General features: G+C 35.6%; 3 protein-coding genes across 8 annotated transcripts; 1 reads left to right on the top strand and 2 right to left on the bottom strand.

Moving 5' to 3' along the window:
- Positions 1–2173: 2173 nt before the first annotated feature.
- LOC108742762 (arginyl-tRNA--protein transferase 1) lies at positions 2174–6849 on the bottom strand. 2 transcript variants are annotated; one of them, XM_018478086.2, is made up of 7 exons: positions 6597–6849; positions 6413–6539; positions 6037–6350; positions 5721–5980; positions 5022–5171; positions 3460–3644; positions 2174–2855 (listed from the first exon to the last, which is right to left on the bottom strand). In XM_018478086.2, exons 1-7 carry the CDS (start codon positions 6700–6702, stop codon positions 2450–2452), a joined length of 1548 nt encoding a protein of 515 aa, XP_018333588.1. In that variant the 5' UTR covers positions 6703–6849; the 3' UTR covers positions 2174–2449. The 2 variants fall into 2 exon arrangements, with proteins under 2 accessions (XP_018333588.1, XP_018333579.1); XM_018478077.2 differs by lacking the exon at positions 5022–5171 and adding an exon at positions 5294–5455 and having other exon boundaries at positions 6597–6848.
- A 233-nt stretch (positions 6850–7082) lies between these two features.
- On the bottom strand, positions 7083–15674 carry LOC108742463 (brefeldin A-inhibited guanine nucleotide-exchange protein 3). 2 transcript variants are annotated; one of them, XM_018477696.1, is made up of 19 exons: positions 15513–15674; positions 14633–14699; positions 14414–14547; positions 14177–14296; positions 13942–14122; positions 13726–13882; positions 13460–13666; positions 13176–13400; positions 12887–13117; positions 12600–12822; positions 12419–12538; positions 12187–12360; positions 11943–12126; positions 11589–11881; positions 11166–11530; positions 10839–11097; positions 10400–10768; positions 7652–10336; positions 7083–7583 (listed from the first exon to the last, which is right to left on the bottom strand). In XM_018477696.1, the coding sequence occupies exons 1-19, from the start codon at positions 15585–15587 to the stop codon at positions 7362–7364; spliced, it is 6291 nt and encodes a 2096-aa protein (XP_018333198.1). In that variant the 5' UTR covers positions 15588–15674; the 3' UTR covers positions 7083–7361. The 2 variants fall into 2 exon arrangements, with proteins under 2 accessions (XP_018333198.1, XP_025836483.1); XM_025980698.1 differs by lacking the exon at positions 15513–15674 and having other exon boundaries at positions 14633–15102.
- On the top strand, positions 15261–26859 carry LOC108742483 (mitogen-activated protein kinase kinase kinase 7-interacting protein 3 homolog). Of its 4 annotated transcripts, none has more exons than XR_001938684.2 (6): positions 15261–15474; positions 17305–18987; positions 23909–24148; positions 24817–25047; positions 26073–26266; positions 26686–26859. XR_001938684.2 is itself a non-coding variant. In XM_018477737.2 (6 exons), exons 2-6 carry the CDS (start codon positions 17325–17327, stop codon positions 26709–26711), a joined length of 2217 nt encoding a protein of 738 aa, XP_018333239.1. In that variant the 5' UTR covers positions 15262–15474; positions 17305–17324; the 3' UTR covers positions 26712–26859. The 4 variants fall into 4 exon arrangements, 3 of the variants coding, with proteins under 3 accessions (XP_018333228.1, XP_018333239.1, XP_018333219.1); XM_018477737.2 differs by having other exon boundaries at positions 15262–15474; positions 26073–26129; XM_018477726.2 differs by having other exon boundaries at positions 26073–26859.
- Positions 26860–27253: the final 394 nt, after the last annotated feature.

A 27253-nucleotide genomic window follows, 5' to 3' on the forward strand; every position in this document is an offset into this window, starting at 1 on the left:
TGGGAAATTCATATTTACTAGATAGATATATATATAATAATTATAATAGTGTTGGTAAGTATATACATATCTACTTTACTTCGTGATTTATAGGTAGAGGTGAAACTACAATGTAGATCTTTTTTATATTAAAGGAGAATATAATTACGTCACTGCAGAAGCTCATGGGGAAAAAATGAGGGTGAAGTACTTTTTTTAGGTCAATGACAGTAAATCCTTTGTCTATAATAAAAAACTGCATGTATTTATTTATCACATTTTCATATTCATGTAGGTATAGGTATGTATACATCTATGTTCACTATCCTCTTATTAATTAATACTAATGTAAAGTACAAATATAACACACTAATTGCTACCGATACGGATCATGCTAATTTGCCAATTGGGGTTGCAAAATTGAGGTCACTGCAACAGAAGTTATTCTCCACAAATGTTTGAGACGTTTTATTTGTAAACGCATTTCCTCATGAGGGAAACATGTACGTTATAAACTTGAGTATCAACATTCCGTTCGTCGTAAAGCCTTGAAGACTAACAATTTGATGGAAAGCTGCCACTTATTGCAATGTTTAGTAGGTCATTAGAAAATTCTAGATTGTCAAAGAATTGAATGTCATTATCCGATTTTGCGTATGCTTGACCAGATTAAATATTACTTTAGTCACTGCGTAGAGAATACGTAATTATTCATTGCGGTAATTCCTACACACCTGTAATGGTTGGGTAAATAAATTACATATGTAGCTAACACAAACGATCTGTGAATAACAATAGAAATTATTATTAAGAAGTATTTCAGTTGACACAAAATGCATAGTACAAAATTCTTAGGTAATGCAAATTATTCCACTACTTCTTAAAATTATTCTATTCTTAGTTGTATGTAGCGGTATTAAAACAAATAAAAGTAAAACCAAAATACTGGTGTGGAAGGGAAGAAAAATTAGGGAAAAAACGAATGTAAAGATAGGAGACGAAAGATTAGAAGAAGTGTTGATTTTAGGTATCTAGGAACCCAGATAAGTCAGAACGAAAGGAGTAGCAGGGATATAAAGCAGAGGATAGTGCAGGGTCGAGTCGCTTTCAATAAAAAAAGTCACTTCTATGTTAGCGAACGATTAATTTAGAAATTTGAAAAAAATTGCTAAAGGTGTATGTTTGGAGAGCGGCCCTGTACGGGTGCGAAACATGGACGGTGGGCGCGACGGAAAAGAAAAGGTTAGAATCGTTTGAAATGTGGTGTTACCAGCGAATGATGACGACACCGTGGATAGGAAGGTTAGAAATGAAGAGGCATTAGAAAGAGTAGGAGAACAGAGGACTCTATAGAAGTCAATAAAAAATAGGCGAGATAGGTTAGTAGGACACCTTCTCAGGCACGAAGATGGGAAGATTAACTCAGGATAGGAAGTAGTAAAGGTGCGTGTCCAACCAGTTTTAGAACTGACGACCTTATGTTGATGATGAGTTGCATTTATTGTTATTGTTATTAACTGAATACATTTAAAATGTTAAACAATCACCCAATTACTTATTAAATTGACAGTAGGTAACTTGGTAAGGTAAACGTCTTCAATTAATAAATGAATGAACCGAAATAAAATTTATTTACTTTTTTGTAAATATTTAGAGTTCTGTTTCATGTTACTACATAGATATTCATTTATTTAAAATAGTTTGCAATACTTTCCCATGAGAGTATGGTTAAGCCGATGAACTATTCGTGAAATTAAAACGGCTAAATGAGTATAGGGTTGCTCAAAGACCTAGGCATTAACCTGTCACTTGCGGGATTTTACCCGCGTTCATACGTCTAATGCGCGTCAGTTTGTAAAGTCATGATCGGCGAAGATGGTCGTATGTTTAATTTGTCGCGGTTGCCCTATGCCCTTCTTTATACGTATTAGTGCTAGTGTATGTGCGTGAAGTGAAAAGTGATTAAAGGAATAACAACAAGGAATAAGAAGTAGAAGACTGTCCAGCTTCAATGAGTTAAATGTAACCTATCTCACCGTCAAGGTAAGTACTTAAATAGGTGTTACTAAATCATTCATAGCAAGTTTAAGTTGACATTTCTGTATTTAAAACATACAATCGTGCTTGCGCTAAAAAAGTGACAAAGGAGAAGTGTTGATAAATGAAATGAATGTGTATTGAAGACAAAAATTACTGACATTAATAATTTCTTGTTTATTTAGTAAGTAATTTAACATAATATCACAAAAGACGGTACAATGGATACTGATTAATGTTATCAAACAAAAATACACACTTATTCTAAAGAAATGTAGGTAGCTATTAACTAATTTAATTAATACATTTCGAAAAAGAAGTTAATTATTAAAGCACAAACTTGTTAGCTTCATAACATCACAACGACATACAGCTGTGGGTGCAAAATTTTATGGGTAGGTAACAAAAACAACAATATTTCATTATTAACTAATTATCTTTCTTTTGAACTGACAAATAAGAGTTTGTCAGCGCATTTTTTGCCTACCAATCTCCCAATGTTTTCGTAAACATCAACTTCCCCAAATGTTCGTTTGTATCGTCCGAATATGGTGAAAGTATAACCGATGAGAATCTTTATTCGATCGATATCGGATGACGAACACATTTCTTCGTCGATTGCGTCGATATCGTCATTCAGACGGGAATATTTATTTGCGTCAAGTTTGGGGATGCAGTTTTCGATCGGGAACCATTTGTACGTTTCAGGGCATAACAGCAACGAGTTACCAAGTCGCCCTTTATATCTCATTTTTGGGCAAGAATGGATGTAATAACCCATGTAATAATATTCAATAGACGGCAATATTTGGTGAAGGGATCTTACGAAATATATTTCCCTGCAAAAACAAGTCTACACACAGGAAATAGTAAAATAAAAACAAGCAACGGTGAAAATTGGGAAATTCATTCGTTGTAGGTAACTACTATAGCATAACTTTGCGATTTTGTTGTTTGTACGTGAGAGAGGTTACGTGACTTAATTTTGTGTATAAATCTCACCAATACGCGTGCACTCAATTTAGAAAATCAACCGTAAGCCATGTCAAATTTTTGCAAGGGCATTATTGCAAAAGAGCAAGTTCAATAACGAGAGCGTGAAATAAAGAAATGTAACTAATGATAAATGCAAGTGTTACTACATTTAATCGTCTATCTGCTTTGAAGGATAATAAATTCAGCCTCGAAATTGATTTTAGTTGTTATTCATACAAAGGGAAATAAAGTTTGTCATTTTAGATAATTAGGAAACGTAAATTCCGAGATGGAGACTTTGTGAGATAGACACATTCCTTGAATGAAATACGAATATCTGATAAACAACTTGATTGATCAGACCTTATACTATTACATTTCCTTTGGATTATATGACCTTTTTATCAAGTAATATTCGGTATAATCAAAGAACACATTCTTTTTATAAAATTTTAAATAGTCATTTACCTCAATGAGCCATAGGTGCCTAACGTCAGAAACCTGTACTCTGGATCATAAAAGAAGTAGACTGAACTAACACATTTTGGCAAAATATCGATAACACCTACTGCAATTAGTTTATCATCTATCCAATATTGCTGATGGAATGACCCAAGCATCACTGTTCCATTTTCTCCTCGACTCCTAACAGTCTAAAATTATAAAGAAAATTTGTGAAAAATGACGAATTAACTTTAGTGCCTACTTTTCTAGCACTCCCATCAAATATTTTTAAACCACTGATGAGTGAAATCGTTCATTCAATAGCACATTGGGATTGTCATAACTGTTTTAAAAACCATTGATGGGAATTCTAAAATCGTAGAATCTCTGTTATGTCGTGTTCAATGATCCCAACGTAAAAGACATTATTGAACTGATAGATACTAGAGCTTTATCCCGCTTCTTTGTTATAATGATATTAAATTAAATTAGGCAGTATATAGGCTGGGGATGTAACGTAGAGAAGTAGTAGTCCGACAAGGATGATCACCGCTACTTTTTAATTTATACATCGAAAACGCGATCAACATCACTAAAAACAGTACAACTGTAGGGATATATTTACAGGGGCAAAAGATTAGTATGCTTAGAGTCGCAGATGATGTAGTAGTATTAGTATCTAGCAAGGAGGAGTTAGAGATAGCTTTAAATAAAATGGAAGTGGTATTTACGGATCAGTATTGTATGATAATAAATAAAAGTTAAACTAAAATACTGGTATGTAAGGGATGAAAAAGTAGGGAAAGAACGAATGTAAAGATAGGAGACGAAAGATTAGAAGAAGTGGCTGATTTTAAGTATCCAGGAAGTCAAATAAGTCAGGACGGAAGGAGTAATAGGGATATAAAGCTGAGGATAGCACAGGGTCGAGTCGCCTTTAATAAAACTTCTATGCTCGCGAACGGTTAATTTAGAAATTCGAAAAAGATTGTTAATCGTGTATGTTTAGAGTAGGCGCTCTAGGGGTGCGACACATGGATAGTAGGCGTGTGGAAAATGAAAAGGTTAAAAGTGTTCGTAATGTGGTGTTACAGGCGAATGATGAGGATACCGTGGATAGAGAAGCTTAAAAATGAAGAGATATTAGAAAGAATAGGAGAACAGATGATTCTAATGGTGTCAATAAGAAATAGGCGACATAGGTTGGTAAAACACCTTCTCATGCATGAAGGTCTAGTCAGAGACATATCAGAGGCAGAAATGGGAGTTAAGAGGTGTAGAGGTAGACCTAGATTAGATTTAGCATTCGCAAATAGTTAAGGATGTGGGTTGTTTTAGTTTTAGGAGAATGCGAATATTAGCTCAGAATAGGGAAGTGTGAAGGTACGTGTTCAACCAGTCTGAGGACTGACGACCTTATGATGATGAGGTAATATTCAATGAAGTTGGATTTGATGGTGGTTCAGAAAAGAGATATGATATTGGATGACATCTGTTCAATGTTTTGATTGTTTCATATAAGTTGTGATCTTTGAACATTACTTTGAGCAAAATCGTAATTAATTTACAAAATAAAGATCATAAACCTTTAAAGGTGTGTCAACCAAGAATTCTTGGAACTGTTTCGGATCGCAGTCGTTTCGCTCATCATTATGAATGGCCATCTGATATTTTTCGAATAAAGCGGCTTCAGTTTGGAAGTGAGGATGGACTTCTGATATGTTTTCGATTTGAAGCTGAAAACGTTTGTCTTATCGAAATTTCAAAATTATTGTGCCTATTCGATTATCTGTTGAAACTTTTCTCTTTTCTGTAAATTAGTTACTCTTTTGCTCGATTTTTTGTTTCGTTTTGGTACCTTCAACGGAGTATTGACTAAAAAGCGTAAGAACACCTCCATCTTACACTTTTCAGGAGGGTCGTTGTGAACGGCCATTTGATATTTTTTGTAAATTTGAAACTCTAAATTAACACTTTCATTCCAATCTTCGCCTGGACTACTTGTTGAAACTAATACAATCTACAAAAGAATAACTAATTTATTGGTCTTAACATTTTCATTATTTATTGTTTGTATAGTACTGAGTCGTGGTTATTTTTCGATTAAATCCGTGTATTTTTTCACAAAAGGTGTAAAGTTAGACAAACGACGCCATCTTTGTAATCGATTTTTAAGACAATGGAAAATATGTTATCTACTAGAAGATAAAGGATTCTCAGACTAACTTCACCTCTTCTGTGCAAAATCCACGGAAGTCCTATTCTACGAAGTTTTGATTTCATACTTTTAATTTATGTTTTGCGTTTTCTGGAATTTGATCTATGAAATCTTCTAATTTTTTTTGTTCGTTCTTTGCCGTCTCTTTTTGCCCAATCTTTAGCCCCTTTTGAATCAATTTTTGTTGTTTCCTTTCTATTCTCAGCAGTTTTGCTTTTTTGCACGGTGGTCTGCTAGGATCTGCTCCCACCCCTTTCTTAACTACTTCTGTCGTCGTCGCAGTCGTATTTGCGATGTTACTATCGACTTCCTTGTGTTCTTCTGCAACTGTATCAGAATATATTTACAAAATTTGTTTAGTCTATTTCATTTGGTAAAGGTACCCTCACTATCACACTTTGTTTCATTAATATGTACTTTGGCTTTGTCTAACCTATTATCTGACGACTCGTCTATGTTGCAATCATCGGCCGATTGTACTGTGTTATCCTTAAACTTTGAAAAATCAAGTTCATTTGTCGGCTGTTGCCTGCTTATAAATCCTATCGAACTGTTTTCGCCACTGTTCTCAGTATTTGAACTATTATCAGAAATGTTATCTCCTTTTTCTTGCTTACTATCATCCGTTATAAACTTATTGAATCGTTTTATGACTTTCTTTTGAGACTTTGACGGGTGAAATTTTAAAGCTTCGCATCTAAAACGTCATGTTATCGCTTAAATAAGCATCAAAATAAGAGAACTCAACTGATTTAATACCTAATAGTATACTGAGGACAACATGTTTCATGCATAACTGGTTTATAACAATATTTCCCAGACCGCCTCCAACCCCTATCAATTAAATTTTGATAGTCTTCGACTGTAAGTTGCTCGGCCCACATTCCTGAGAAGATTAGAATGTTCTATACGATTAATTTATTTTAGAAACTTTGCAACTTACCATACAGTACACTACAGTTCTGATTATTACAGTAACCACATCTGTGCCGTTCCAAATCTGGATGCCAATAAACAATACTGACTTTATCTAAACTTAATGAAGCCATTTTAATTGATGTACGAGGCGAATTATTTCAGTAAATATGAATCACATCCCATCGCTACACTGCGAAATATTTTAATAAACTGACATAACATATATAAACTGCACAATTTAGCGTAATACCAAAAAAAAAGGTCGCTAACAATTGGTCTTTTATTGGTCTGATTCATAGAGGTCTCCCCTAACAAGGAATATGACCGTTACAACTCATAGAGAAGTAGGAATTTAAAAGCGAAAAAGCGTCGCAAATGTAGGCAACCCACTGTTTAACTTTCAAGGATCTTTCAAGTTTTAGCAATGGTAACTCCCATGATGCAGTCAGCGTTGATAATCTTAAACTTTTGACACGAATTTCTCATATTGAAAGGTACAAAAATAAGCTAGTAAAGATTATATTTTATTATTTAAAATAAATACATTGATCTGAAGATAGCAAAAACGAAGAAGTTTAATACGTTGTAATAATACTGATTGTGACGTTACAATACAAATGCAGAGCAACTGGCTTGCTTGGAATATTGTTTTAAAATGATAAGTTCTTAGAGTTTAGATACTTCAGGGTATACATTTGAAATGTCTTGTGTTAAATACATATATCTGTTAAGTAATTAAGAATTCTTATTTCAAATCCGATAAGAAGAATATAATATGTGTATGTTAAAATTAAACGCTCATATTGTCATCTTCAATGTAAGAAATATTCATTCGCTGAAGCAATTTTTCTGCAGCAAGTTGAATTTTTTCTTCTTGGGCCCCTAATAACATTAAAGCACCTTGTTTCAAAACCGTAGCCAATGGAGAAAGCTTTTCAGACGGTAAACTGCACAAAAGCTCCATGCACGCTTCCATGGTTTCAATCCTAGCACTTCTATAAGCTTCCGAATCCTGTCGTTATACAAATAATGAGGTTTCACTTGTATTTTATTTTTCTATTTAAATTAATATTTTCTTACCTTGAAAATGCTTATAGCCCTCTGTTGTTGAATTTCTGGTGGGATTGGTTGTGGTGGTATTATAGTTCCACCAGTATTAAAGGATTCCGTTTTTGGTGTAGAAGCAACATAGTGATTTGTTTTACGTTTTCTATACTGCTCCATCATAGCTTCAACCTTTTGCTCGATATCCTTATCGATATCATAGCTTTCGGACATTGTCCTTTTTGTGTCTTTTATTTTTGGGGTAATGTTTTCGATAGAAATTGTTGCTCTAATTTGCATCAAAGTATTCGTGTCGTATTTGATGGAATTCGTAGGTACCTTATAATCGTGACTTAAGTTGGTTTTAGTTGCTTTATTAGCAGATGTTTCATTTTCATCGTCATCAGAGTTAGGACAATTGCTCTTGGAAAGAAGTTTAGTCTTACAGTTTGCATCCTCTTTGTCTGAATCTTTTGAATTTTTATTTTCGCTTTTAAGATCAGTGAAAGGACTTTTCTCTAAGTAACTTTCGGAATCTGTTGAGGTAAAGCTGTCGGATCTTTTAAAATCGCTAAGTTTAAACGGCTTTGGTTTTTGATCTTTTTCTGATTTAACGGCATCCTCATTAACTCCATTATTTAACACTTCTTCCGATGTACTTAATTCACTTGCACATTCGCTTCGTTCGTCAGGAATATTAATCCTCAGGTTAACGTAGGATTCACACAAAAATTCCCACTTAGTTTGGAGATTTCTCAGAAACTTTTCGACATATTTCAAATCAGTGCTACATCTTTGCTTATCATCTTTAGCTAGAATTTCTTTTATGCCGTTTGGTGTGATGTTATACTTTTCAATTCCGTCTAGGCAAAGTTCTATCAATACTATTATTTGTACCACTTCGGAAGTATTGCTTTGGGTATAAAGGTTAGCAGCCTTATTTAAATTTCCTACTTTCTGAGTTAAAAATTTCAGGCCAGGCCTAATGTCGAAGTCCCTCGCTCTTTCACTTGAAAGTTCTAGACATTTCAACAAAGTATCTATGTGCTTTGCATTCACGTGGGTCAAAATACCTCGAAGACTGCAGGAATTTACCTGGAGAATGTTCAGTATAGGAGTCACATGGTTTAAATTTTGTAGAAGAGCGCTGGAGATTGTTTGGATTAACATTTGATGAGCTAGAATTCCTACTACCAAGTTCTTGAATGGAACCCGTAATGTATACAAATCAGGATTTAAGGATGAAGCCATATCCAAAGGATACAACAAGAAGACGTAACTTCGATCGTCGATTACAAAACTGGAAGTAGTTTTGTCACACTCGCAAACCTTTCCAGTACATTTATTACAAGATTTCTGGTTCTGCATAAGAAACACCTGTCTAGCTAATTCATACACTCTTTCGTTCTCTTTGACTGTGCTATCTTTTCGAGCTGCAACTTTAACGGTTGCCAAGTCTCCGTAAAAACTATCTGAATGCGGCTTGAAAGCCAGTGTAATCTGTTGTAGAGGGTGCAAGCTAATTTCACAAGCTCGATGTACACCAGTTACCAAAATTTCCCACTGATGCGAATTCAGTATTTGACCGACGTTAAGAATGATGTGTCTCATGCACGAAGTTCCTAACCGAGCAATATTTTCATTAGGTTGCGAGATACATTCGATCAGAATCAAAAGAAGCTGCTTGAGGGCAAGAGTAGCACCAGGGTGTTCTTTTCGCAGAAGGTTCTGTAAACTTTCATGTTCGTTCTCTTTTTCCCCTTGCAAGTGGTGTAGATATTCTACAATAAGCTCACTCGCCATACCGCAGCAGTGTTTGAAATTTTGTCCAATATCGGTCGTCTTTGGAACCTTGCAGTTCTGCCGAAGCCAATTTTGAACCATGGGCAATAGCAAATGATTAATACAATAGAAGCCAAAATCCACCCCTGGATTTACTATAAGATCTTTTAACAATTTGAACAGCGTTTCCAAAATATAAGGCTGATTCTTATGAGATGATATGACTGAAGCAGATGTAAGTCCTTCAAGTAAAACATACCATACTTTCAGTACGCCACTAGCCTTGTCCATTTTAGGAAGGGTAATACCATCCCTATCGCAATTTTCTAAATCTTGCTGCAGTGAGAGCAGTTTATAAGATGGTGGTTCTAATTCGGTCTGGCTAAATGTTATGATGTCAGAATTCTGAATTATGGGGTCTACCAATTGGGGTTCTGTATCGATGTTCATTCTATGTGTTAAATTGAATGTAGGACATTTCGGCATGTGGTACATCATAGACAAAATGGTAGCACAGTTCTGAAGCAATTTCAAGGATTCCAGGCACAAATCTGAAGTACTCGTTACCTCTTTAGATACAAAGGAGTTATCTTTGCTTCTTAAATCGAAGCTGTCAAGGAAACTGATCTTTTGCTGCTCCTGAATCTTAACATTTTTGGTGTTTTTCACGATTTTGGTAGACGGTAAATTTTCCACACTTGAATCGTCGCTGTCTGAATTTCTAATATGCGAGAGGAGACACAATATGTAATCGAGAGCAGCGTTAGCAAAAACTAGCGTGTTATCCGTTTGTAGGAATACTTTGAAGACTTCCAAAATGGCTGCAGCATTTTGACGAGAATTCGCTACTCTTAATGTACCGAATAGCGGCCTCCATCCTGATGATATTTCTGTTCTGTTACCTTCGACGAATTCACATAAGCATGATACAATTTGATCCTAGAACAAAATAAAAACCGCAGCATAAACAAATAGTGTTACATACAGGCAAATTGGTCTTACTTGTACGTCTGTATCACATAATTCAAGACAAAGGAGATTCTCGAACGGTTTAAAGAGTGCTTCGTTGAAATGGAAATGTGGCAGTTCCGTCTGTTCATTCAGAAGTGCAGTTACTGCATCGTGAATGCATGTAACAGCTTTCTTTGAAACAGCTCTGTCTTTATGGCAAGCTGCTTGCATAAAGTGAGGTCCCACAATGGACCACACTTTCATGGTATGAATCAATGGTCTTCCTGACCGAATGCATTTCAAGGTCACTTCTCCAATTCGATGGAGAAGTAAAGTGGCGGGTGGTTTTTGATAAGACTCCAATTCTTTCTTCCACCACTTTTTGGGCTTCTTTGGCAATTCGTCAAATTTGGCGAATAACTTTGTAAACAAATATAACAAGTCGAATTAGAAACATACTGTTATACCTCTATATTATATCTATATTTACCTGTGCGTACGAGGCTTTACATAATTCGTTGAGAAAACTGCACAGCCCTGGAAGCGCTAAACGCAGCGCTGCTGAATGAAACAGTTCATCAGCCCTTGTGGATAAGACGCAGCAAACCTTAGCTGCATTAACCCCTGTTAATATTCCTGGACCTTGAGTGTTATGCACCCCACTTCTTTCTACAATTTCAGCAACGCTAGCGTCAGTGTTAGACCCTGACAGATTTGTGGTATTCTGGAGAAAACTGTATACATCCACACTGAAAGCAAGAGAGACACCTATTGTTGTAAACACGTAACCAATTTAAAAATTAATGATGTAATGTACCACGTCTCATCGTCACTGGAAACGTTGTAACTCATATTCAGCTTCTCGCAAGTGTTTATTGCAGTGGTAGATGTAACAACGTTATTCTGAGGATTTTGAGCTACCATAAGGAGTTGCGTAGAGCCTGCTTTGCTGAAAAGAGCGTGCTCAAGAGCCGCTACAGCGACACATGCATTAAAAACGTGAGGCCAACATAACGAACTGTGGGACCCCAACGCTAAACCTTTTGATAGGAGAACGTCCAAAGACAAAGCATGGGATGCTAAAATTTTAGGTCCTTGGTTCTTACAGGACGATGAAGCCAACAAAGCTAAGATGCTGCTACTTCTGGACTGCAGTTTTAACGTATTACTCAAACTGGCAGCCTAAAATATTCTTTTCTGGTGATGGAGTACCATAAGGATTAATTATCACAACAGCTACCTTGTGTAAACCTTCCAAGCTGGCACTAATGACGTCATCTTTTATCCTCTGTCTAAGTTTTTGACGTGCTCTCCGGGCAACGAGCCTACTAAGTGCAGATGTACCTCCGGGTGGTGGCTTTTCACCAAGCGCTGAACCAAGAACGGATACAACGGATCCCCAACAGCACGTTAACACCCTTCGTGACAATTTCGTGCCAGCTTCTACTTCCGGACTTATATCCGGAGTCCCTCTAACTTTCTGCAGTTTTTGCCAATCGCTGAGGAGCTGAGAAGGGGACATACCCCCTACATCTGTAATCATTTTTATTTCCTGTAATGTTTGCCTATATATAAAGTAACATTCATGGTATACCATTTAATAAATTAATTAATGCTGGTTGGTTAGGACTTTTCGGATCGTAACCAGCAGTTAGCAGTAACGGTTTTGCAATTACGTTTTGATATAGTTCACACAACCAAGTAGCAGAAACGTAAACAAGTATACCACTTCCATGAATTTCCTCAACGAACTGTGCTTCACTCATTGGAACCAGAGCCTAATTAATGATACATTACCTTTGTGAAAAATACGTGCAGTAGTGATCTTGGATTTTTACCTCTCCGTTGCGTTCCTCGTAATGCCCAATCTGGATTAATTTTAGATTAAGCAGGAGAGCTGAATATGTAGCCAAATAAACCCCGTCAGCATTCATAATGGTAGATATTTCGTAGTTCTGAGACGAATTGTGCTGGCAACACTTGGAAGCGAATTCCTGCATATATTCGTCTATCTAGAAAGAGACGATGATGTTGATATTCTGTTGTTTATAGTAATTTGATTATACAAACTTGTATTGAAGATCGAAGAGATAGCAAACTGGGAAGTAAAATGTTCTGTAACGTTTTTACGAAATGTCTAGCATTATGTCTTTCTAAATCAACATTGCATTCGTCTATGCCATTACGTCCCTGTAATAGAACAAGTTCTGGTGCATCGTATTTAAGGGCACAATGAAACGGAATACGTTACCAGTTGAAGTGCCTTTGGAAGATTATGTAACTTCTTGATTTCATGATTCGCTGAATAATTTTCATCATCTGTGTTACTGTCGTCGGAATGAACTCCGAATTCTTCAGGACCTTCAGTTACCCCAGAACAATCAGAATCAGTTTCTCCTTCAACAATTTGTCCTCCGCCTTCTACACCACTGCTGTCTGAATCGTTGTGATATTTGAGATTGGCAACTACATCTCTTTGAAATTGATAAAGGATCATTGAAAAGAGAAACACAGGCACCGTTGTTAAACTGCGTTTACCTGTAAGGTTTTGGCAAACGAGCTAATGATTGGTAAGTCAATGGTCCTGTGTAATCAGCTTGTTCAAGGGTGGGGTATCGACTGTTTGCCATTTCAGAACCTTCCATATCTAGCCCCTCACCCTTACATAAGGCTTCCAAAGAACCTAAAAGTGCTCTTACGCATTCCACACTGGCCAACATGATAGCGGGATCGTTGTGTTGCGACGATTCTTCAATCGAATCCATGATACTGGAGAGACACAGAAACAATTTGATATAAAGATAAACGTATTGGGGTTGTTTCTTACAGTCTTATAATTGCCATATCATCCCCAGCGTGTCTATGGATGGGTCCGCTTAGCAGCAATAGGTCAGCCAATCTAGCAGGAGACCTTAGTAGCTCCTTGGCTGCTCGAAGTGGCTCAAGTCGCTTTCCAGGAGTTGGAAGCAAAAGCATTCTATGGAATAACGCTTCTAAAACTGGTCGGAGATGCCTTTCTCTGCCCACTAATCGTACAACTTGAATTCCAATACTAGAGAGGAACAATTCAAACTTTATAAGTGCAAATAGGGGATTTTGGAGTAATATTACCTGTACACGATTTTTGCCTGTTGGGTCGTTAAGCTTCGACTCTCGGGATCTCCTGGAGTCCCCAACAGAGAAAGTAAGGAAGGACAAAAGCGCTGCCACAAGAAAGTGGTGAAGTGCAAATTTGAATGAACAGTTTGCGGCAATGTGTTCACCAACGTTAAAAGGCATTCAAGTAGAAAGACTGTAATATCGTTGGGTTTTGGAAGACTAAAAATATATAAGTTAAACGACTCGTTTCTAGTATTATTTGGAACTGGTGCTCGTACATTTTTGTTTCTTCAAGTCTACTGGAGATATACTGCATGACTGGAATTGCTTCATTAAAACATGCAACGGCTGATGTCTTGCTGTACACCATTTCTGCGCTACTACCAGAATTTTTATGCTTTTGTTGTTGTGAAAGAATCTCCTGACATTCCTCGTCTAAAAATTGAAGCGGGATATAAGCGTTTGGATCGCACTAGTAATTGAGATTTTAGTACCAAGGAAAGCACAAAAGGCTGTCAACGTTTGACTGGCGGCAGCCTGAGCTGCGGCTCTAATAGGCTGAGTTCCATTTTCGTATGCTTCTCCAAAGCGATTGATTAGTAAAATAACCAATCTTCCGTTCAATGCAAGGCTCGTTCCACATGCCATATTCAAAAAAACTCGCAACACGTGAACCTGCAATAAATTTTATCAAAAAACTATTTGAACACGCTTCATGATGTCTTTTACTTGGGTGTCTTCACAATGGGTTAAAATGGTTGTGGTGGCATTAAGTAGTTGTGCTGGAAGCCAAAGTGAATCATCTTCAGGTTCTGTTCCAATTTGGAAGCGGTCGTCTCGCACAATTTTCTGTGATCACATGATGAGTATATTAAACAGTTTTTGAGAAGATACGCAAGAACAGAAAAGTTTTAATTTGTAAGGTGGTAAGGAATATTGAATAGGCATGATTTATGTATGACTTACGTTAAACCCTGTAATTGCCATTGTAACTAGTTTGCTTCGTTTAGTTTCAAACGCATGTCGAAATGAGTTAAAACAAGCAGCTCGCAACTCAAATGAAGGATTCCTCAACAAATTATTTTGGGAAGTTAATAAATCTGGAAGTAACAATCATTTGAAAATATTTTAGACGATTCGAACGGATTCCTTATATTGTTTATCACGAACCAGCAACTGACTTACCGTGTGCTTCTTGAGCAGATTGTCTTATGGAACTTAATCTTGGGCCGCTGGCTTCTTTAATTAAATTCTGTAAAAGATCTTCCATTTTTGGAGGATAAAATAAAACGAATTCTAGATGATACCGAAAATTATAATATGCGACTGACTCAGTTTTGCTTATCTGAGCATGTGCTATTAAAAAAATCAATAAATGAGTTTTCGACAAACAATCGTAAATGGTAACAACTGACGATGCATATTTGACACCAGTGCTTTTATCTTATATTAAAATTTGGTAATTAATAATAAATATTAATTGAATCAGTCTACGAATATAAATGTAAATTTATCGTTAAAAAAATTGTAGTAGGCTTATTATTTTACTAAATTGAAAATACTGCCCAAGTAATAAATGAGTAATGAACTTATTTTTATAAAGTCTGAACAGAGCAGTTGGTTTTCCGTTTCCCTTGTTCTTTATCAGTTTCAATGGGAAAACGACCGGAAGTGAATGTCCTTCTGCCTAGTGCCACCATCTACCGCTACGTGAAGTTGGGACGCATTAAAAATAAAGTCGATATTTTCCGAGAGATGGTGCGAACGAAATTAGAAAGGAGCGTTATACTATGCTATGCGTCGTCTTTAGTTGCTATCAAAATTTTGACATGACGAAACAATTTTCTATTTGTGTTCTAAAAGAGTAGTCTGCAGCAGAAGTTGGCGTTGTTGGTGTAAGTGAAAATTTGTTGTCGGAAATAGTTATTTTTCTGAACTGTTTTCGTATAAATTTTCTTACTGCTGGTGTTCGTGTAATATTCAAGGAGGAGACGACGACAATGAATCGTAATGGATATGTAATCTAGGTACGTACGATATGCAAATTTGCAGTTCACCAACTTACATACTGTGACGCGTTTGATGCCGTGTAAACAACGATTTCGTGATTTCTTTGTCCCAAAACTGCAATTATAGACATGCCTATGCCGGCCTAATTCAGAGAAAGAACCTTATGCCTACCTGACTTTCGCCCACCGCTTGCTTTTGCTGGTATGCTAAACGTCAAAGTGACGTCAAGTTCTACGCCCCCGCCGTAACTTTCAAAAATACTTAAGTAAATTTTTACGCAAACAACGTCCAACTTGTTAGCTATCTTTGATTGTTGATCGCACTTTTTTCCTTTTAATTTGGCATGTTCATGACATTGATTGAATTGTTAGAAATTTCTAGAACTGCATATGGCTAGTACAAAAACCTACATAACTATTCCTATGGTTTATTTTTATGTAGTATATGCGCTTTAAATGTTTATGTGCTATCTAAAGGAGTATTTAAAATTGAAATAGTAATTACACCTTACAGCTGAGTTTTTGAAAGTTTACTGTTCCTAATTTACTTTTTTTGTGATATGTAATTACTAATTAAAGCGTTTCATAATGTTCATAGTCTACCAGGTTCAATGTTGCGTAAAATGAAACTAGGTTCCTACATAAGAATTTCGGTAAATTGTTCTGAATTTAGAAACTACAATCCAAATGGAATAACACCTCCGAAAATTTACTAGGAAGTTACTTAAGTCAACTTATTAATATGCCAGAGTATATCGATAAGCAGAGTAGATACCTACAGAGTACCTATTAGATCTTTATTATTGACGACTGATTTTAGGCATCTTAAAATGCATTACAGAAATGAGAGATGCGTTATTCCAGAAATTTGTTTCTGCAACAAGAGCAAGTCGTATTTGAAATAGTTAAGCGTATCGGTATTTATTGGTATGTATGACCAGAACTGATCAAAAGGTCAACTATACCTAGTTTGAAAGATAATCCAAATATGCATTAATAATATTGCAGAAACATTCAAATTTCTGATTTTCTTGGCTCTCACGATCAGTTTAAGGTTCTAAGGTCGTCGTGGGATATGCTATGCGATTAAATAATAAGCACATCGCTACTTCAATGTAACACATAAAGTATAAATTTATGAAAACCTTGTAAACATTACGTGGTACTGAAAAGTGGCTGTAAGGTTCATTAAACCAGTGGTTGATGATGAGAGAGTGTTTTTATTATAAAATAGATTACCCATTGTTTTGCCCTTCCCCCAGACATTTGGTCGAGGCACGTATAGTGACTTGTTGTTTCGCTCTCGTTATCTGTCCACCTGTTTTCTTCAAATGCCAACTTGTGTACAAATTTTTGCATGTCGCAGCTTTCGATACCGATTACACGTGTAGCTATTATTATTACGTCATCATTTTTTATTGATGTTTTTGAACACACAAACGTTGAACAGATGTTCTGCCATATTTTCTTTAACGCGATTGCCAAAGGTTTAAGATGAAATCTGTGTTTTTAGAACAATAAGTGAACAAAGAACAGAGTAGTCATTTCGCCGTAAGTAGTTTGGTATTGAAAACGCTTCAAAGAAATATGAAAATGCTGTCTGTAATTAAGATTTATAATGGTACCTATATTTCAGTTAGAATTTATAATTGGTGAGCGAAATCAAAATATCAAGGTAATGTCACGCTCATCTACTAATATTTCATACTCCCACACTGAAGTGTTTGGCTGTGGATTCTTGGTAGAATTAAATCGGAACATTTTCTTCATGCGATCATAAACGGCTACTACAGCTTTTGTTTTTTATTATTATTATTATTTTTTATTATTTATTTTGTATTGTTGCAGTTTATTCATAATGGCCGGCCATGTTTGCCGGGGTAAAGCGGCGGTCTTCCAACATTCGTGTCATGCAGTTGTTCCATGAATTGAAACAACAGTTTCCGACGGTACCGGACCACATTGTCACCGCTTGCATTACTAATTACGGTCAAAAAACCAATAACAACTACTGTAAAGACGATCAGCAGAAATCAATTCAGGAAATTCTGAAAGCCACAATCGCTTCCGAAAACCAGGAGTCCATGGGCCAGCAAGCAGTTGCTCCTGCCGATCCCGCAGTCCCGCGTATGTCTAAATCTAATGTTGAGACAAATTTTTCAAACGATACCATAGAAGAACAATATCTTTGTGACGAAAAAAGGCAAGTCGCCAATTCCGAGATCCTCGCTTTGGACGGAGGTCGTAACGGTAAACCAAAAAGGCCTCATAGAAAAAATCATCATCAAAAGAAAGTCAAAGGAAGCGCCGTTAAAAAAAGCACAAAAGACGAAATCGATAACCAACAGCATCCGAGCTGTTGTGCTGCAGATTATTCTCAATCGAGCAAATCATTTTTGGACAATTTGGACATTAAAGTTGACGCCAGAAGCAATCAAAATAGCCCCGATCGACATCGACTCGAAATGAACGAAGGTGATAGTGATCCTAACCGAAATGTGAAACCGAATGCGTTTTATTCGAAAAATTCCGAAAGTGTTAGTGTAAGTTGCTCAAACCCGAATAGTGAAACTGAACAGAAAGTGGGAAACAGTTCGTTCTTTGTTAAAAGACCAACCTATTTAAATATCAAACCCGATCAGCCTGCTACCCCTCACGATTTAGTTGATGCCAACATACGACCATCCGAACGGTGTTTCGATATACAGAAACTCTTACATTCAGAACACTCTGACAGTAAACCCCCACGTTCCCCTCTTACTTCTAAACGCTTTCTTAGGGGATCACCCAGTAAACCTGATGGCATAACCACAACAAAGTCACCGTTAGTTTCTCCTGATACCAAGAAACCTCCTTTGTCTCCCAAATCAAACAGGGCACATCATTTTCAGGATAGCCCCATATCTAAGAGCTTTATATCCCCTGCATCTCAATTTAGCAATAATCCTATCCTATCCCCAAGCGTAGATGTAAGTGCTTCCGTATTTCAAAGCAAAAACCTTACTGGCGAAACTTCTAATATCGGAGACTGTAAAAAAGACTGTGAAAAGTGCGCTGATTTAGTTGGAGTTGGAACACCAGCTCAAGCTGTTACGCCTCTTCTGGAGGCAGGCGCGAGTGTTAATCTTTCCCTCAAAGTTGATTGCTCCATGGGTTTAGTTCAATCCCCAACCAGACCTCGACGTAGTTCGGTGTTAAATGTAACACCAGAACTACCCTGGTGTTCTCCCGAGTCACCTTCTTCCCAGAGAAGCTACACGAGCGTCAATTTGACTTTAAGGCCACCCTCGTCAGAACCTCAAGCTCCTATTAACATCACGTCCCAAAATTCTAGTCTCACGTACTCTACCAGCAGCTTTGATTCCCAAAAAGGTCTTCAAAGTCGGCTTCAGATCACTGTCGGGCCCAGTGGAGGTACGGTCTCTTCGGTGAGAACGCGTCCGAAGAGCAGTTACATTCCTCAGGAGAGCCCACAAGAAACTGTGCCTGCAAGAGCCGGCTCTTTACCAGATTTAGCGGCAAACGAATCGAGTAAGTATGAAAAAGAGATTTTATTAGTCGTCATACTTTTCCAAAAAAAAAAAAAAATGCGGTCTTTGACATACATTTGTTCATTATGAAATTTCGTGGGAAATTTTTGATAGCCGTTTCGAAGAATGTGAAGAGATTTCTTCACATACTTGTGAACCGTAAGGAGAAGCAGCTAGGCGTCCTTGCCAACGTTGCCACGTTCAGTGGTCGTTAGAAATAGCGCATCACGGAGTGCGTGGGCGCCCAATCTAAAAATAGATTTTGTAGGCTGCAAACACCTGATTCTATCGTATTTGAAATACCCCTGCTACAACATCGGGATAGCAATCAAAACGAATACCTGTGGATGCATTGTAGACATTGGATAATCTACTTATCGTAAATTTCAATGGCTTCTTCTCTTATCGATTAACGTATTTCACACTATTATGAGATTATGACAATAGTTCCAGTTAAGGAAGCTACTATTTGATCACCAGTATTTACGTATACCAACGGTTATAGTGAATTTTTTTATCATTTTAAGGATTATTTTAAAAGAGTACGTGTTATCATGATGGTCTAATGGTGTATTAGAAACTGCAGATTTCAGTTATCAAAGTAAAGCATGCTTCGTCGTCGGTAACGTACCGATTGTACAAAATAAATAGATATTCCTACGTAACTTACTAAATATGAAAATCGAATTATCTGATCGATCTTCCGTTGAAAGGCTATCAATAAACAGTACTGTATGAGCGAATAAAGGTAGTTCTGTCTACCTTTTATCACTTGATATTTAGTTGTACTTTTTGGCATTTTTAGCAGAACGGAAATGGGATTCCTTGTAAACATTGAAAAAAGATTCATTTATCGATTGGTCTATCTAAAGGTTCATTTACGGAAATGGCTTCTGTCAATGACATCTTAATTTTATCCTTTGTTATGCAGTTTTAATTAGAGAGTGATTGGTTTCATACAAATTTAAAACGCATTAACGGGGATTCCTTTATGCATCATTTCATTCCAAGGAAACGTTATCGCAAATAAATTTTAAGTGTATTTGTATGTAAAGCGATAAGAAACATCAATATAATCAGTAATCAATCAAGCAACAATTGGCAGATGTGAAATGGTTTTAGTTATTCAGTAATCTCCGATCTATCATTGCATCTACATTTAATTTTTTAATAGTGGTGTTGTAACCAATTTTTATTATGACTTCATCCAGCAATCAACCTGCACCGACTGGCAAGTTCAATTTTTATTATTATTCAAGTGGCAAAGTGAAAATTGAAAAACAATATTTTCGTCTATGCTCTTCAAAAAATCCGATCCGCAATTATTTATTATTTTATATTGTTTATTTTACTGAGCTTGATAAGATGTGGAATCCTCTCCAAACTCAACACAAACTCGTATTTATCCAATTTTGTAATTTCTTAGAGACTGTTTGACAGAAAGTTGGAGTTTTGAATTATCGTTGGAAAATGCTGTTAAAAAGTTCTCATTAGGCATGAAAAATGGATAGGCACTAATTAGTTAATGCATGTCAATGTACTCTTATCGCTTTGCGACAGAATATGTAGATAATAATATTCAATGTAAACTTAGCTGGTCGGCATCGATTCTGATGTTTCGTATGCCAAGGAAAAAGGTAAGAACAACTGTCAATTTTCGTTGCAAAACCTTCCGAAATGCTTTTGTTGTCAAACATTCGGAACGCAATTAATTATAGAATGCGTCAAAATACTGGCACAAAATCGTTGGAAATATTTTCATTTCGCCTGAACGTACCGTCGACGATTGCAAAACATTTTTACGTGTCTGAGACTAATTAGTTCGACAAAACGGTCGCTCAAATGTCAAAACACGAGACGGCTATCTACTACTTCGTGCGTGTGGAGATACAGATATTTAACCTCAATTTCAGCCAGTCAACGCATTCTTTTGTCCACGAGGAAATTTCGAAAAATGTAATGTATTTAAATAAGAAATAACCCAACCAACTTGTCATAACACCCGTTTCTAAATTATTGGTCGACCTTTTTTTGTTTTTCTTTTATCTAACGTGGGTGTAAATCCCAAAAATATTTAATTAGTACCTGTGACTATTGCGGATTAATCGTTAAGATATGACATAGTTTTTGTCGTTGGTCTTTTAATACCATGTGTTGGTCATGCATTTTGGTAATGCTGAAACCAATATTTCAAGATTCAAGTCAAACAGTAGAAAAGGAGGTTTTTAGACAGATTTCAAAATGAATTCATTATAATTTTGCAGTCTGCTATCTTCCCTCTTGATTTAGTTTTTACTGATTTGTCTGAGGATGAAAAAGACATAGGAACGAACAAATATATTTTTCTCAAAAATGTACAAATGAGACAGCACTTCTATCGAGGTTTTTAGACAGATTTCAAAATGAATTTATTATAATTTTGCAGTCTGCTATCTTCCCTCTTGATTTAGTTTTTACTGATTTGTCTGAGGATGAAAAAGACATAGTAACGGACGAATATATTTTTCTCAAAAATGTAGAAATGGGGCAGCACTTCCATCGAGGTTTTTAGACAGATTTCAAAATGAGTATATTATAAATTTGCAGTCTGCTATCTTACCTCTTGGTTTAGTTTTTACTGATTTGTCAGAGGATGAAAAGGACATAGGGGACGAATATATTTTTCTCAAAAATGTAGAAATGGGGCAGCACTTCCAACGAGGTTTTTAGACAGATTTCAAAATAAATTTATTTAATTTTGCAATCTGCTGTCTTACCTCTTGGTTTAGTTTTTACTGGTTTGTCTGAGAATGAAAAGGACATAGGAACGGACAAATGTTGAAATGGGGCAGCACTTCTATCTTTAAGAGAATCAGAAGTACCGTACGTCCCATATTGCTAGTATTATTGAAAGATTAACGCAAAAACATCGGGATAAAGTTGATTTGCGAGTCGTTAATGTTACATTTATCGTTAGATAAAATGACGAAAATGTATCTCATGCAGTGACGTAATGGCGCCGACATCGTCGTTGACAGTTTCTATTGCAGCAGATTCGCCTAGAATTTACCTTTGCCTTTTTCATTTTTCAACACTTACTGGGATCTTTATTCTGAGCCAGTCTTGCGACTGGTTGCAATGTAAAAATAATACTCGCTTGTTTTGTTTTGAAGTTTTGATGTTCGGATATCAAAGTGAACAAATTCCCATCTATCTATCGGTATACGCAGTAGGCGGCGAACATTCGCGTTTGCCAGTTGTTTGTTTTATTGGCTTTTGAAAGAATATTGAGAATATGGTAAAACAGTTGCGGATAAGTAAATGGAAAACACCGGTTATTTATCGTATAGAATTTTTCCATGAAAAATGTATGTACCTACCTATTCTGTCTTTGTGATTGAATTGCTAATCCACATCTCTTGATTTTGATAGTGCAAACGCAGTGTAATCATTGTTTAAAATTAATATGGCGTTGTTTTATTTTGAATTACCAATATTTTCGTTTAAAGAATTCCTAAACAGCTTACTTAGTTTTTGATTTATGCACTTTCGACTATGACCAGAATCATTTTGGTAAAATTTGCTGTTATTTTTATTCTTCGTTAGTACTTTTTTTGAGATTTGAGTTTTAATCAATAAAGAGGTACATAGGTTTATGGGAGATGTATTAAACATCATCATCATAACGTCGTCAGTCCTAAGACTGGCTCGACACGCACCTGCACTCTTTCCTATCCTGAGCTAATCTTCGCATTTCCCTAAATCTAAAACAACCCACCCTTTATTTAACATGGCAATTTTTTAAAATATTATCTTTCAGCGTTATTTTAAAGGAAGTCAATATTGATAAAGCAGACAGATAAAGATACTGTCGTTAAATTGTCTAATCAAATTAATAAATAGTCTGGGTTGTATTAACTACAGTAGTGAGATATTTAATGAGAATATTGTTCTTTCAAATTTATTTATGAATTTATCTTCAATATACGTTATACATACGTATCTTATTATTGACATTATAATCTACTTTCGTGATGTTTTCCATTACGTTATTTTGAAAACGTCAACGTCATATGGTTTAGATTTTTGTTCGCGGGTGTTTTTAGCTTTTGGCAATTGTTGCGTTTTTTGATGGGTGCCATTTATTTGGCTTTATTTTGCTTTTTAAATTTATTCAACAGATGTTTTAAGTAGCTGGATAACAAACGTAACATGTGGTGGCATCGGTCCAGTTACATCCGTACTTAAGTACAAACATTCATTTTCGTATACAGACAACTGCTCTGGCGATGAACCGTTTAACAATTGTAGGAATAGGTTAATACCTTTGCCCGAAAACAATTCTTTTTTTTTAACTCCGCAATTTTGGAAAAAATAAAATTTAGTTAATTTTTGAAATTATCGAAAAATGCCGTTAACTTTACCCTGACAATATGCTCCTAATCAAAAAATGCTGAAATATGAATCTCCACAAGACCATGTATTAAATATTCCTTTTTTAAAGCATGATTGTTTTTGTTGAAGCCTTATTGTTATTTACCGTTGTCAATAAAAATGTATTAGCTATTGATTACTGAAAATTAACATATGCATATTTTATTGTCGTAAATTAAAATTTGGCTGGACTTCTTTAATCCAATGAATTTTGAAATTTACGTGTTGTTTTCCAACACAAATTGATTTATTTGATGCTGAAAAGTCACGTTTTAGGTCACATATTAATTATTTCAACATACGTGTTTACTTTTATTGTCAATTGCTTAAAGGTAAATGACGATGGAATCATGAATTCATATATCTCCAACCCCATTTGATGAAAAAGGCAATCTTTTTTTTTTGTTACATACATTGGGGCGAACGTCTGTTTTCATAAATTTAATTACCAGTGTGTTCTATTCTCTACTTTGACAAATTTTAATGTTTTCGTTTTTACATTTTTGCAGCGTCTGTGATATCGAAGCAGCAGGTTCGAATAGACAGGTTACGGATAGAACTTGTTACGGAAAAGGGTAGGTTGATAGCGATGCAACGGGAAGTTGCAGCATTAGAAAACCCACTTACCAATTCTTTAACGACCAAGGTGGACGTGGAATTGGAAAAGCAGCTTTTGAACGAAATTAAGCATTTAAGGGGCCAGTGTGAGAGACTTGTGTTTGAAGTGGAAGGTCAGGTAGAATGTAGAGGTAAATATAGTCGATGCCCTTTCGATTTCTGTTAATTTTATAATGTAATAACGTTGAACGAACCTTTGGTTGGTCGATAAGGTCGTCCATTCGTGGACGCCTCAAAGAAAAACAGTACCTAAATTGTTGATTTGCTCACGCTTAGCAGCAGTAATGGTGCTTCATATTTGTTGACTGTCATTTTAATGACGTCTTGATTATAATAATAACGTAAATAATAGAAATTAAACGATTAGGCAAACCAATCTTACATTTGAATATTTAATTTATTGCATATACTGGCATAATGGCATAAAGCACCATCATCATTAAGGTCGTCAGTCCTAAAATTGGTTGGACACGCATCTCCACTCTTTCCTATCTCGAGCTAATCTTCACATTTCCCTTAAACTACATCCTATATCCTTAACTATTTGCGAACAATAATCTAATCTAATCTAGGTCTATCTCTATCCCTCTTAACTCCTATTTCAGTTTCTAACATGTCTCTGACTAGTCCCTCATGCATGAGACCAACCTATCTCGTCTATTTTTGACTTTCATAGAGTCCTTTGTTCACCTATTCTTTCTAATACCTCTTCATTTCTAACCTTCACGATATTAAGCATTAAAAACACCAACGAATCTTTAATAAACTTAAACGCAATTTTGTTACTCTTTTTTTGCAGTTCCTTTAGGTGAAACAAATGAAGAGTTTTATCGAAATATTTACACGGGTCAAAGGGGCCCTTTAACAATCGAAAGGCCCTTCAGTAACCGTCGCCTCCAATACCAAGGACCTTCACCGGTTGCTGTGTCGGAGGTGGACGGTCCAAAATGGAATTGTCCCGTGTGTACATTCCAAAATCATCCTCTATTGAATAAATGTGAACAGTGTGAAATGCCTCGAATTCTTCATGGTAAGCTATCTCTTCGTGTGTTGTCTACTTACAATTTAATTGTACGCTTTTAATGCTTCTTCTGCGTTTTAACTAATTCCTAGTTCTTTGCAAAGGAGAAACATTCTCTCGTTTGACTGCTCGTGGTAAAAATATTCAATTTTAGGCCCAGCAAAGCCTCAGCTGCCGCCTTCTCGCCAAACTGTTGGTATGACTAGACAGTACAGTGATAATGGCCCTTCGTTTAATAATGCAAATCAATATTATGGCAATCCAATGCATCGCAGTTTCCCAACCCTCCCCCAAAACACTAATTTCAATCTACTCCCTTATTCGCATAACAACTACGTCGCAGCTTTCAACCCTAACGTGAATTTCTGTCCAAATCAAAGACTTTAGCAGAACCAGGATGAAGACTTTACTATTTGTGTGATAATATATCTTTTTTATTATATGTGTATAATTTAGGTTAAGTTCACTGCACTTACAGATAGACGACTGGGTTAAGAGAGAATTGTTGAACACGAATTGGTTTATTTATGAAACTGGTTTATTAAATGGCTTAAAAAAAAAAATATTTCATAGCCAATGTTTTAACTAAAAATTTTATTCTTTCATATTCGTATTTCCTAAGTTACTCTTATTAAAAATACGCATTTGTTTGTGTCCGATTAGATGTTTTTAAAAGTAAAAAATTGCTCATCACAAACGTGTTTTATGGTGATAAAACTGTGATTTGTGTAGGTAATACAAAAAAAAAGGGAAACAGAAACAAGTGACCTTGCTTTCGCAGTACCTATTAAGTACCTACTTACTTACTAGCTAAAAAAAAAGAAACAAACAAAAATATATTTTTTGACCCCTTTGCAGTATAGGTACCTACTTGTTAAGTATTTCAAAATGTTTGGTATCGTAATAAATATTCGTTTACATATATAGATATATGTCTGTTGTTTATTATAACGAACATTATTATTATTACAAAATATTGATATAACATTTTTCCTTAAATAATAAAAAGCTGACAGCTGCTGTTATTGTTTTAGTTTCTGCAGCCCCTGGTGATAATATTCATATACACGTGACTCCAAGAATATCAAGGCGTAAGATATTGTTGTGGCTTTGTGTTTTAAAACAAATTATTTATTATTTTGCATGAGTTCACAAATTATTTATGTTATCATCTAACTGATCGTTGGTTTTGTTACTGTGTTGTTGCATTTATTAACAGTTTAAACAGGTAAGTAGTGTTTTGGTATGCTTACTTTATCTACTCATTAACGCTACCTATTGGCCATTTTGAAGACCTTCAATAATTTGCGTACTTATCGGAGATTAAAGTTGTACTTTAAATGGAAAATTATTTTAATATTTGAATAAATTGTGACACCCACTTCACCAGACATGTGATTGAATTGAAATAGATCCAGTTTTATTTCTTGAAAGCGATCCAAACTCCTAAAATAAATTTTTTAAATGCCACAACGGATCTAAATCGTTTTGGTATTAGATCGTTGTTTTTAACCTCAAATAACAAAATATCGATTTTATATTTATTTTATTAATAGTTATTCTATCGATGATATTTCTTGGAAATGCTTTTATGAATATGTTGTTTTGACATCTAGATATTGTAACACATGTTTATTATTCTTGTAGGAATTGTGCATTCGTGGGTTTTATAGCGAAGTGGTCGTCCTGGGAATTTTAGCTAAAAAACTAGTCAATACTAGTCTTGACTACTTATTTGTACCTTTTATTAAAAGGGAAACTTAGTACGTAATAATAATCATTAAGTGGCGGTGATATAATTAAGAAAATTAATTTTGTAAAATTNATCATTTTAAGGATTATTTTAAAAGAGTACGTGTTATCATGATGGTCTAATGGTGTATTAGAAACTGCAGATTTCGGTTATCAAAGTAAAGCATGCTTCGTCGTCGGTAACGTACCGATTGTACAAAATAAATAGATATTCCTACGTAACTTACTAAATATGAAAATCGAATTATCTGATCGATCTTCCGTTGAAAGGCTATCAATAAACAGTACTGTATGAGCGAATAAAGGTAGTTCTGTCTACCTTTTATCACTTGATATTTAGTTGTACTTTTTGGCATTTTTAGCAGAACGGAAATGGGATTCCTTGTAAACATTGAAAAAAGATTCATTTATCGATTGGTCTATCTAAAGGTTAATTTACGGAAATGGCTTCTGTCAATGACAT

This window comes from Agrilus planipennis, unplaced genomic scaffold, assembly GCF_000699045.2.
Source record: "Agrilus planipennis isolate EAB-ADULT unplaced genomic scaffold, Apla_2.0 scaffold3, whole genome shotgun sequence".
Taxonomy (NCBI): Eukaryota; Metazoa; Arthropoda; class Insecta; order Coleoptera; family Buprestidae; genus Agrilus; species Agrilus planipennis.

Coding starts and splice junctions, on each gene's coding strand:
- LOC108742762 (XM_018478077.2), bottom strand. CDS start 6,702: ATGGCTTCATTAAGTTTAGATAAAGTCAGTATTGTTTATTGGCATCCA. Junction 6,351..6,412: donor TGTCCTCAGTATACTATTAG/GTATTAAATCAG, acceptor ATGACGTTTTAG/ATGCGAAGCTTTAAAATTTC. Junction 3,645..5,293: donor TAGTCAATACTCCGTTGAAG/GTACCAAAACGA, acceptor TTATAATTTTAG/ACTGTTAGGAGTCGAGGAGA.
- LOC108742463 (XM_018477696.1), bottom strand. CDS start 15,587: ATGTCTATAATTGCAGTTTTGGGACAAAGAAATCACGAAATCGTTGTT. Junction 13,401..13,459: donor CAGGCAAAAATCGTGTACAG/GTAATATTACTC, acceptor GTTCCTCTCTAG/TATTGGAATTCAAGTTGTAC. Junction 12,539..12,599: donor TTCCAAAGGCACTTCAACTG/GTAACGTATTCC, acceptor GTTCTATTACAG/GGACGTAATGGCATAGACGA.
- LOC108742483 (XM_018477717.2), top strand. CDS start 17,325: ATGTTTGCCGGGGTAAAGCGGCGGTCTTCCAACATTCGTGTCATGCAG. Junction 18,988..23,908: donor TTTAGCGGCAAACGAATCGA/GTAAGTATGAAA, acceptor ACATTTTTGCAG/CGTCTGTGATATCGAAGCAG. Junction 25,048..25,192: donor AATGCCTCGAATTCTTCATG/GTAAGCTATCTC, acceptor ATTCAATTTTAG/GCCCAGCAAAGCCTCAGCTG.